The sequence below is a fragment of the Colobus angolensis genome, unplaced genomic scaffold (assembly GCF_000951035.1).
Source record: "Colobus angolensis palliatus isolate OR3802 unplaced genomic scaffold, Cang.pa_1.0 Scaffold5, whole genome shotgun sequence".
NCBI lineage: Eukaryota > Metazoa > Chordata > Mammalia > Primates > Cercopithecidae > Colobus > Colobus angolensis.
In genome coordinates this window covers 32,113,970-32,126,310 of record NW_012118487.1, presented here as the reverse complement: position 1 = coordinate 32,126,310, position 12,341 = coordinate 32,113,970, and the positions used below count along the sequence as shown (strand labels likewise).

Genomic DNA, 12,341 nt, shown 5'->3' with positions numbered 1-12,341 from the left:
GGGAGGCGGAGCTTGCAGTGAGCTGAGATCCGGCCACTGCACTCCAGCCTGGGCGACACAGTGAGACTCCGTCTCAAAAAAAAAAAAAATCTGTCATCTCATGGTAGAGAACTTTGGTAATTATTTAGTCTCAGGAAAGAAAGTTTGCTAACTCATAGTTGATAATACAAGCAAAGCTAAGAGAGAGATTTCACACATGTATAACTTTAGCAGAAGCAGTATTTTTTCCCCAACAGGAAAATAGCTTTATTTTTATTTTCTGTCATAAAATAATATATTGAGATGTTTAAAAATGAGTAATATTGAAAGGTGTTTATTGTAGCAAAAAAATGAAAAACTAATTATACACGTTTTTGTTTAAAAGAAAAAAATGCTATTTTACAACTTCTTTTATCACAAAACAATATATTTTGTGCATCCTCCCATGTCATTAGATATAGGTCTATTTGGCTTCCTTGGAGTCTTACTGGTGTCCCATTATATGGTTGTGTTCTACTTTATTTATTTATTCATTTATTTAGATGGAGTCTTGCTCTGTCGCCCAGGCTGGAGTGCAGTGGCGTGTTCTCAGCTCACTGCCACCTCCAACTCCAGGGTTCAAACAATTCTCCCTGCCTCAGCCTCCTGAGTATCTGGGATTACAGGCATGTGCCACCACACCCGGCTAATTTTTGTATTTTTTAGTACAGATGGAGTTTCGCCATGTTGGTCAGGCTGGTCTTGAACTCCTGACCTCAGGTGATCCGCTCACCTTGGTCTCCCAAGCTCTACTTTATTTAACTAGTACCCTATTGAAGGATATTTGGGTTGCTTTTGGCTTTTAGCTGCAAGAACACACATGCACATCTTTGTCCACACGTCCTCAAGTAAACCTTCTTGTGGTTCAGGATGATCACTTGAAGCCCCCTCTCTCTCACATCCTCCTTGGTACAGTCCTTTCTACTGTATGGTTTACTCTTTTATTTGTGTGGTGGAGGGCAGGGTTCCTTATGTTCTGGAGGCAAAGTTGAAATGGGGAAGTAGCCTCTCCTATAAGATTCAGATACCTCATGCTGAAGTCTCTGGAAAAATAATGACTTCCAAAAGGTAGTTCTGGGGAGCTACTCATGACAGAAAAAAAAATTCGGATACAAATCTTACCTTTGGAGGCTTTTTAACTTCCATACCTGCTGATGGAGCAAGTACTACGGGAGAAGTGGGGAAGAGAAGAGAAACATGCTAAACGAGAAGGAAACAAAAAAAAAATAGAACAAAGAAAAAAGTAAGAGGGAGGGAGGGAAGAAGGAAGAAAGGAAGGAAGAATACATTTTCGTAAGTACCATATTATACAAAAAATAGAACTTCAGGTTAACCAAGTGAGACTATTAACAAGAATATCGTGGCAAAAGCCTCAGCACGCTGCTTAGTGAGAAAGCATCGAAGCAACAGCGTTTTGCATTGTTCACTGTAAATCTTGATTTCTGTGTAGAGTATACTCCAATATACTCTTCAAACGTCTGCATGCATTTTAGAACTCATAGCAAATTGGAACTATAAGAAAGCGAACTGTTCCTCTTCAGCAGGTTTAAACACAAAGGGATTATTACTGTATCTACTTCCCCTTCTTTTGTCTCAGAAAGATTTTGGAAACTTGAATAAACCACACTTGGTTCTCCTTTCCTTCATAGGTTATGGACCTCAAAGGCCAAATGATCTACATTGTTGAATCCAGTGCAATCTTGTTTTTGGGGTCACCCTGTGTGGACAGATTAGAAGATTTTACAGGACGAGGGCTCTACCTCTCAGACATCCCAATTCACAATGCACTGAGAGATGTGGTCTTGATAGGGGAGCAAGCCCGAGCTCAAGATGGCCTGAAGAAGAGGCTAGGGAAGCTGAAGGCCACTCTTGAGCAAGCCCACCAAGCCCTGGAGGAGGAGAAGAAAAAGACAGTAGATCTTCTGTGCTCCATATTTCCCTGTGAGGTTGCTCAGCAGCTGTGGCAAGGGCAAGTTGTGCAAGCCAAGAAGTTCAGTAATGTCACCATGCTCTTTTCAGACATCGTTGGGTTCACTGCCATCTGCTCCCAGTGCTCACCACTGCAGGTCATCACCATGCTCAATGCACTCTACACTCGCTTCGACCAGCAGTGTGGAGAGCTGGATGTCTACAAGGTAGGGGTGGAACAGGGCAATGATCACTTTACCAGCAAACTCACTGGGGTACAAGCACTGTGCCTAGGACCTGAACTATAATGCAACTGAAAGGCCACCTCTTGCAAGCCCAGTCCTGGGAGCAGGTATGGTGCATTCATTATGTGGGTGTTTTCCAGCCAGAAATAGCTCTGGGTCTGCCCAGAAACAGAGATAACTGTTCTGTGAGAGGACTGCCACACTCTCTTCTCAAAGAATGAGCAGAAAATGGAGGGAGGATAAGGTGCTCAAAGAATGGAGGATGGGGTGTAGGACCTGTTAATAGGAGAAGTTTAATAGTCAGTGAACCTGCCACTTCACTGTGGAAACCAAGTTGAATTATTAAGTGTGAGATAATTCGAAGTATGGCTTATACAAGGAAACATTATCCTTTGTATCTGTAAGAGTAAAGACACATGAGGATTATAAAAATTGCCTTTAAATAGATTACTTCAGTACAGAGTTAACATGATACTTTTCATAGACAGTTAACAGAAATCAAAATCACCTACTTAAGGCATTTTTGCAGCTTGGCCAAGGGCGGAGACATTTGAAAAACAAAGACTTGTCTTCAAATCTTGTTCTCTGCCTTACTCGCTTTGTAAACTAAGTTAAAAAAAACCTTTATCATCACTTCTAAGAGAAAATAATGCTCACTCACAGAGACTATATGTATGAATAACACACATTATGTCCCATAATCTTCATGAACAGGATTGTTATAAAGATTATGTTAGATAATACATGATATTCATCAGGCATACAGGATGAGCCAGGCATCATTGTAGGCACGAGAGATATAGCAGTGACCATCCCTGATACCAATTTTTTTTTAAATGTAACTACTATTAGTAAGAGAGCTAATGAAGAGGTTTCAAGTTCTGTCTACTTCTTTAGAATTAAAAGTTTTTACTGATTTAAATTACTTTGCTTTCTTTTAGACATTGGCACTAGGAATAAAGCATACTTCTCATTTGTATGGCTTGAATCATCTTCTTAACTTGCCACATAACATTCTGACATTTCAGAGCTGAACCCAACAGGAAATAAATAAATTATTATGGAAGAAACAAATATTATTCGTGATAATACATAAGCTCTTGTCTTGTTTTGTTCTAGATGCTAGAAGTAAAACCTTACTTTAAAAAATTCCTAACAGGAAATTCCAAACAGAGCCATGATTCCCTTGGGGAAAAAGAGGCCCATGTATAATTACAGAAAAAATAATTGGCTTCAGTTAGGTTAAGTTTGATGGCCTCTTGCGGAGTTTACTGTTATTTATTTGTAGACATTTTCTATCTTGAGACTGTCTCCTCTCTTAGAATTGTGAGAAGGAAGTCTTTCTTCATTGCAAACTGCTGTAATTGCTAACAGAAGTAGCCCTCTTCTACTTTTGGTTATTTCTATCAAGGATATAAGGTATAGTTTTTAAATATCCTAACAAGCATTTTGAAACTATGCTCCTCACTGTAAGGTATAAGGACAATAGTCACAGAGTTCCCTGATGAATCTAACTAGAGCCATAGCTAGATAGTAAATTACCTTCTATGCCAGTCCTCATCTCTACTTTTTCTTCACTTCTGGTTTTGCTTGAGATTACTTGGAGACAGCTGAAAATAAATGTAGAAGGGTTTCAGATATACACAATGTATAATCATAGGCCTACCCTATGAGTGCCAGTGGCTTCAAAAGAATAGTCAACCTTATTTATTCCAGGACTTGATTATACTATGGCTTTATTTAATTTCATTTTCTCTCTTCTGTCTTTCTGGGGGTTTTGGCCATTTTTCTGTTTTTCTCTGTGTTCATTTACCAATTGTTTCAGCAAATATATACTGGTTATCCAGCATTTGCCAGCATGGGTGGGCAATGGCTACAGAGCTAGAGGGTACAATCCCTGTGAGGAAAGTTCACATATGGAGAAGGAGAAGAGGGCAGAATGGACCAACGCCAGATTTCCATATGACGTGACGAAGGGATGCAGTATGTACAAGGGGCTACAAAAGCAGATATGGCAGGCCCCTAACATCAGGTAGGATAGGGGTAGAACTTCTTCTGATTAGCATATTTATTGAGCACCTGTGATAGCCATCATGATGAGCATTTCTTATGTGCTCATTGCTGAGAAAAAGTTCATGGGTGACATTGACACCTGGTTCATTATTACCGGGCACAGGTAATATAGGAGTGAATAAACTAAACAAACTCAGAGGGCTTACATATGATTAGGGGAAAGAAAGACAGTAAACAAATGAGTAAATTTATAGTCTTTCAGTTAGTATAATAATATGAAAGAAAAATAAAGTAGGTTAAGGGGAAAAAGAAGGGCAATAGGTAAGGGGTGATTGCTGTTTCTTAGAGGGTGGTAGCAATCGGCTTTTCTAATAAGGTGAGGTTTTAGCAGGGACTGAAGGAAAGGAGGGACAACCAAGTGGTTATCTGCAGAGAGATTGCTCCAGGAGAAAGGAATAGCAAGTGGGAGCATGTTTGATATGCTTAAGGGATAATGGAAGGCAGTGACATTGGAACTAAATGAGAAATATGGAGAATAAGAAGATAAAGTCAGAGACTAGGAGAAAGACAGGTCAAGAAGAAATCTGGAGCCATAATAAGGGTGTCAGCATTCACTGTGAGTGGGGAATTTCTGAAGATTTGTGCCTTCTTTCTTTTTTCCTTTCTCACCCTCATGCTTTCACAATTGAGGCTTTGGATCAGAATAGGGTCTTATAGTTACAATAAATATTTGGAGGAGAAGAAAAATGCAGCTCTTAGAATTAGGGGGTTATTTGTGGATTTAAATTAACTATTTGCTTTCTGCAGCCAGTATCACAGACAGATAAAAATTGCCTGTAACATCAACAAGAATGATGATGATAATGACAAGGTTAATACTTAGATTTTAGATAATAGCTCGATTTCCAGTGGTCCTTCAAGCACCACCATTGTTTTTACCTACTGGTTCAGCATCTTCGTTTCCATAACTGTGATTAGTATCCATTAGACATGTAATTTCTATGAGGACCCCAAGGGTCCTTTAGAAAAACCACTTCTTTTTACTCCTATGACTATTAATATCTTGGTTTTACGTTGCACAATTTTACTACATTCATATGACATTTATTGGGTAGTGACTTGAGGCAAAATACTATTTTATGATGAGGAGGATATAAAATGAGCAAATGATCCCAACATCTTTAAACAATGTATTATAATTCAAAAATATATTGTTTCTACAAAAACTATCTTATATGGTGAAAAAAAGACATGAAATGATATGATGAGTCAGTGACAAATCTGGGAGTAGAAGCCAACTGTTACTGTGTTCACAGGGCTGTGCTGCCTCTCAGTGCAGTGACTGAATGTAATGGGTCTAAACCTTGTGCATTTCCTGAAAGAGAAAGCCATTTCTGGGAGTATCTGATTAACCCTGATCCTCCAGAAGGCCTGATCAATGAGATTTATGCTGTATGACTTAATTTCTTCTATATGATATAGCCTGTGATTCTTCCTGAGCATTTATTTATAGTATGGAAAATATATTATGTCTAGGTGGAGACCATTGGCGATGCCTATTGTGTAGCTGGGGGATTACACAAAGAGAGTGATACTCATGCTGTTCAGATAGCATTGATGGCCCTGAAGATGATGGAGCTCTCTGATGAAGTTATGTCTCCCCATGGAGAACCTATCAAGGTAAGGCAGATGATATATTTTCTAGGAGATGTCACAAGAGCAAATGCATATTAGTTGATTATCAAAACCATAGTATATCAGTTGGGGTTTAGTTGAGAGAGAGAGAGCAAGCAAAATCTATAGAGAACACAATCTTCTCTAACTTGTTTACATTGGGAGAAATGTATTATAGGATATAGGCTTACAGAATCATTGAGAGGACAGAAGAACACATCTATAAGTTGGACTTTCAAAAAAATGTCTCCCATAGTATGGGAATTTTCCATTGTCAAAATAAAATAGCTCCTAAAGGCAAACTTCAGAACAATTGCATTTTCAGAAATCTCGAAGCTGATTCCAAAACTATCCCACCAAAGCCACAGTCAGGAAACTGCCATGTTCGGAAAGCTGCTGCTTCTCCAAAACTGTATCTACTGTAATAATCAGCAAGATGGCAATCCTGCATCATGACTGTTACAAAGTGAGTGACGGGAAAATGGACTCTCTAGGAAGCATGCTATAGAAAACACGAAGGCTTCCACAATTGTGCTTGAGTTATAGTGGAGATGGTGCCTGCCAAATCCCATGCATCTGATTTACCAAGCCTAACTGCATTTAAAAGCTGCAAGTTAGTTTAGAAAATGTAGTTTTGGTTTTCCAACTCCTGGAGGAGAGGATATTACATTTGAATGGATATTGACTGCTAATCCACCAATATTTTCCAAGGCACATGACATTTCAACATTTCTAAATGAGCCAGATTCCAGGCTAGTATCTCACCACACATGAGGGAATAAAGTGAACATGGTAGGCATTGGTTTAATAGATAGAATATAGGCAGATTACCTTTATTTGTCTCACAGTGAATCTGTCCCTTAATTTTTATAGGACAGGCCCCATTTGGCTACCTTCAGAAATAAGCCTTTGAGGTATTGTAAAATCTTATCTAGTGTGCTATAAAACATATAGAGAAGAAAGAAGAAATTTAAAAACAAAACTATGTATTTAGAGGTTTATCCTTAACTCTCTTTAACCTTAATAGGAGCCATATGTTTAAGCTTTCTTCATAACTACTTTCTAAGTCTATTGTCATCCCATCTATATGTTTCTGTGCAACACACTTTTCTAAATGTAAGGGTATAAAATCACAATCTTTTATTATGCATGGATTCTGTGCATCAAAAATTTGGATAAGGCATACCAGGAATACCTTGTCTGTGCTCTACAATCTATGGGACCTCAGCTGGGGATACTGAAATGGGTGAGGGTGCCTGGAATAGCTGGGATTGCAACTATTGGAGCTGGAAGATTCATTCCAAGACTGCTGCTTCACTTACATGTCAGATTCCTTGGTGGGGATGGCTGAAAGGCTGGGTTCAGCTGGGATTGTTAGTGTTACACGTGGTGCGCTAATATGTATTTCTTATGAGGTGGTTCATTTCCCACTGAATGACAAGACTGGTGGAAGCTCCGTGACTTAGTCTTGGAAGACACACAGCGACACTTCCGCTGTATTCTATCGGTCAGAGCAATCATAAGTCTGCCCAGAAGAGAGAGGGCTTAAAGCCCATGAATCAATAGAAGGAGTGTAAAATAATTTGCAAGTATGTTTTAGAAGCATCACAATACCTGGCTTTTTCAGATTTAGTTTCTATAATTGCATTTTTTTAGAGGAGGACTATATATTTCTTTCTCTTTCTAATCTGTTTGAGGGGGCTTGTAGCATCAAAGTAAATGTTAAAAATATATAGACTATTAACATTTTCAGTGATTTTCACACAAATGCATTTTATAACTAAGATGTGTATGTTTGGTGTGGAGGAATTTTATGGCATTTTTGTTATTTGTATAAATGTATTTTTAGATTTTTGCAAGTTGGAAGAATTATTTATAGTTAGTTTCAAAGATAGTTACCTGGGTAATGATAAGCTAGTTTAAAAGACCTATAAAGGGAGTCATTAATCATACCTTTTTATGTGTACTAACCTGCAGTCCTGGGAAATATCTGACGTCCTTAAGAGATACCTGTGAAACATCACAGAGGCAGAGTGGAGAGTATTTTTAGTAGGGAAACTTTAATGTGTATCAGAAAGGAGCATATTGTGACTTAAACATCGTCATTTAATCCTTATAATAACACTTTAAAGAGGAATCTACAATTCACCAGCAGACACGAGCAGTCAAGTCTCCTATGTGTCAGTATTTGGAGTCATGTCCATGTGGCTTCAAAGCCCAGGCTTTTTCTGCTTTTTGCCCTGCTACCTCTCGGTATAGAATTGAAGTGAAAGAATAGAAAATATTTTCTTTTCTTATTTTTCAAACTCTGTACTTTCCTCTAGCACATCACATGTGCAAATCATTCATCTATTCACTTATTCCTATTGTTTCCTCACTAACATCCATCCAGTCAGGCTTAGAAAGCAGCAGGTGGGTTGGTGACAGAGACCAGTGGGCTGAGTATAACCGTGAAAGTCGGTAGGTGACAAGTGAACATGGAAGCAAACTTCTAGTACCCCTCCTTTCCTAAGCCTAGAAGCCTATGATGAGAAATGGGCTATGCCACAAGTAGTCCCAAATAAAAGATGTAGGTTCCCATTCAAACTTTTCCCGGGAGTCAGAATTCTGCCTTTGCCTTCCATTATTTGGCACGGAAGTCTGTTACCAGTGAAAAGAGACCTGCTCGGGGCACAATGTGTATCTTAAACACATTGTGTTTTAAATCTTGCTGATTAATTTGAAAAGCTCTCTAAGAAAATGCTGGGGTTGAGAGATTCAAAACTGGAGAAGGGGAAGAAGGCAGCATGGCGTGGAAGGACTAGGAGGGACATTTGCCTTGTCTGCATGACTTCGGTTTTTATGAACAGAATATATTTACATTTTAATTATGAAATAAGATAAAAATGCTATGGTAAATTTAACATATAATAAGCTGGAGTAACTATAGGAAGAAAAACTGGTTTAACCAGAAGAATGCTCACAGAAAGCAATGATTCCTCAATCTAAATATGCTAAAGTCGTGGTTGATATTTATGGGCAAAAGAGTCTTTATTCTATCTATCCACCTGTCTATCTCTCTATCCATCACTTGTTATATGTGTAAATTCATATTTTCCTAAAAGAGACAAAGCCAGATATATAACAGACATCTAAGTTTTGCTTGTTAATGTAAAACTTTGATGAAGGAAGTTCTTTAAAAATAATCAAACCCTGCATTTTATAGGTGAAAACATGACCAGAGGGAAGTAAAGAGACTTAAGGAAGCCAGACTAACAGTTACTAGTAGAGTTTGTTAGAATACAAAGTTCCTGATTCACAATCTAGTGCTTTTGTTTGAAAATTTTGTAGAATTCATATGACATCTTAAAAGTAAATGAGTCTGGGAAGTTTCCAGCAGATATCTGAAATTACTTATTAAAACTAGACAGAACTGAATTCTTCTGATATCTAAATTATATCTAAGTTACTGAGTTCTTGGTCTTCATTCAAAATGCATGTATCTCATACAATTTTTTAAAATGTTTGAGTAAACATAGAGTTTGAAAATAATGAACATGGCATCATCATTGTCATTTAAAATGTCCCCACTTTAGCTTGCTTTGTAGTAGCAGTAATTTCAGTATTTGTGAATTCTTTAAGATCATCAAGTAATCAGACCTTTGAAGATTCCATTGTTAAATATCCTGCTTTGGCTAGGCAAGGTGACTTATATTTGTAATCTTAGCACTTTGGGAGGTTGAGGCAGGAGGATCACTTGAGCCCAAGGGTTTGAGAATCAACTGGGCAACATAGCAAGACCCTGTCTCTACAAACAATTTAAAACTTAACCAGGTGTGGTGGTGCATGCCTGTAGTTCCAGCTACTCAGGAGGCTGAGATGGGAGGATCATTTGAGCCCAGGGTTTTGAGGTTACAGTGAACTGATGGTGCCGCTACACCACAGCCTGAGTGACAGAGCAAGACTGTATCTCTGAAAAATAAATAAAATAAAACATTCTGTCTCAGTGGTTTTCCAAGTCATTGGAGACTTCCAGAATTCCTAAAATTTTGCCGCAACGTATCCCAGACTGCCCCTTATATCTAGGCATGGCACAAATCTGATCTTTCATCAGTCTGGACTTTTAGTTTCATGTATATAGACATCGTCGTCAGACTCAAGTAACTTCCACCTTCTGCTTCCTCTGTCATTTTCTGCTTAAATATTACAATTTCATTTCCTCAGTTGTAAGTCATTAGAACAGTGGGATAGTGTTTGGTATAAAGCTATTTTAAGGTAAAACGTCTAAAAAATATATTTAATATCCTTAGAGCTAGCTTCATTGGCCCTTCTTTGTCAGTGTTTGGGAAAACAACTCCAGGAGTCCAGAAATTATATCTGTCTCACTTGATGGAGAGGTGGCAGGTTCACATAAACAGCTCATATCCCCCTTGCTATGTTGCTGTGGTAACTGTGATCCCTGTGCATGGAAACTTGTTTCAGAGGTTGAAGACAGACACAGTTAAGATGGTTTGTGTAATAAATCTAAATGGAAAAGAGTTAAGAAATGTGACTATTGATTCTGCACTAGTCACTTTTAATTGCATATGAGGGAGTAGAGGGAAGTTGGCTGGAGGTTTTGAGGAAAGGGGTGGTGTGCTGAGGGTGAATGGTAAAATAATTTAGACAGGGTATCCAAATGACGCTGACAAGTAGGAAGTGTTTTACCAGTGACTGGGAACATCACGTTATTTTTTGCTTTCAGATGCGAATTGGACTGCATTCTGGATCAGTTTTTGCTGGCGTTGTTGGAGTCAAAATGCCCCGTTACTGTCTTTTTGGAAACAATGTCACTCTGGCTAACAAATTTGAGTCCTGCAGTGTACCACGAAAAATCAATGTCAGCCCAACAACTTACAGGTAGTAATTATGTTAAACACCTAAAATCTCTCGTTTTTGTTTATATACAATTGTCATTTTCCCCATTGATTTGATTCATTGTTCATAACTTTTTTCTTCCTTAATCATAAAGAAAAAAGAAACGTGATAACTTTTATCATCCTCACTTTAACTTTTTTACACTGCTTATTAGCCTAAGAATGACTCGCCTGAGGTGTTTGTGGCCCAGCCATAAATCCAGGACAGATATTACCTATTCTTCCATCATTCTTCTTTTAGAAGCCTATATTAACACTCTCAGTACGTTGACAGGTGTTCTGACATCAGCTAGTACACTGCAGTGAAGTTCTGGCAGTAACCACCCAGACTGAGCACAGTCATAACCACAAGTTAGAGGGCACAGAACCCAGCAGGCCTGCCCTTAATTCAGATGCTAGCCACCCTTCGGGACCTAAGTGTGCATTTAGACTGACTGAGCTACAATTTTGGGGGTTCCCATGAACCTCTCAAGTTAGACGATTAGCTAAAATGACTCAAAAATACTTAGGGAACTGCTTTACTTACTATTACAGTTTTATTTTGGAGGATACAAATCAGAACCAACCAAATGAGGAAACAGATTGGGTAAGGTTTGGGAGGGTCCCAGATGCAGAGCTTCCATAGAATCAGAACTTAATCTCCGTCCGACCACATCAATGGGTTTACAAACCAGGAAGTTCTACCACACTGAGCTTTGAGTTTGATGTATGGAGTCATTATTTTCATTATGTAAGCATGATTGGTTGAATCACTGCCATGTGACTGAACTCAGACACCACCCCCACTCTCCTCCCCAGAGGTTAGGCTAGCACAAAACCCCAACCTTCTATCCACAAGACTGATTTTTCTGGGGCCCTGCCCCCATTCTGAGTCATCTCATTAATATAAACTCAAATGTGATCCAAGGGCCTCATGGAAAACAGATACTCCTATAACTCAAAAAATTCCAAGAGTTTTAGAAGCTCCCTCCCTGCAATCAAGGACAAAAGCCAGTCAAATGCCCTATCATACAGGGAAGAATTTACCAGATGAAAACTAGCTGGTCATCAAGGATTTTTCAAAGATCACAATTTTATGCACTGGCAGCAAGTGTTAACACAGTCAGAGGAGCCATGTGTCATCTAGCATCAGAAGAACCTCTATTTTCACCGTCTCCTTGACAATATGTAGTGTACAGTCTGCTTCAATAAAATCTGCCATTTTGGTATCATTTATCCCTTTAACCAGAAATTAAACCAATCTGTGGTAAGTAGAAATATATCTATCATGTACATTTTGTCTCACTATATTGGAAACTCTTAAGTAACAAAGAAGTTTTTCAGATCTATACAGTAGCTAAATTACACCAAGCAAGTTAACTTTCTTATTCTCAGAGGTAACTCTTTAATAGTGTCTTCTCCCTTCTTGTGCATTTATTTATTTAGTTAGTTTTTGAGACCAAGTCTTGCTCTGTGGCCCAGTTTGGAGTACAATGGCACAGTCTCGCCTCACTGCAACCTCTGCTTCCCAGTTTCAAGTGATTCTCCTGCCTCATCCTCCCAAGTAACTGTGATTATAGGCGCCCACCTCCATGTCTGGCTAATTTTT

The 12,341-nt window shown here is 38.6% G+C and overlaps 1 protein-coding gene across 6 annotated transcripts in view; it reads left to right on the top strand.

The window, feature by feature from the left end:
* GUCY1A3 (guanylate cyclase 1, soluble, alpha 3) overlaps positions 1–12,341 on the top strand; it is a 69,352-nt gene that overhangs the window by 47,383 nt on the left and 9,628 nt on the right. For all 6 annotated transcript variants that reach the window (XM_011959738.1, XM_011959741.1, XM_011959742.1 and 3 more), the window contains 3 exons: positions 1,668–2,153; positions 5,721–5,864; positions 10,582–10,736. In XM_011959738.1, coding sequence (XP_011815128.1) covers positions 1,668–2,153; positions 5,721–5,864; positions 10,582–10,736 — 785 coding nt within the window. The remainder of the gene's footprint in view (positions 1–1,667; positions 2,154–5,720; positions 5,865–10,581; positions 10,737–12,341) is intronic.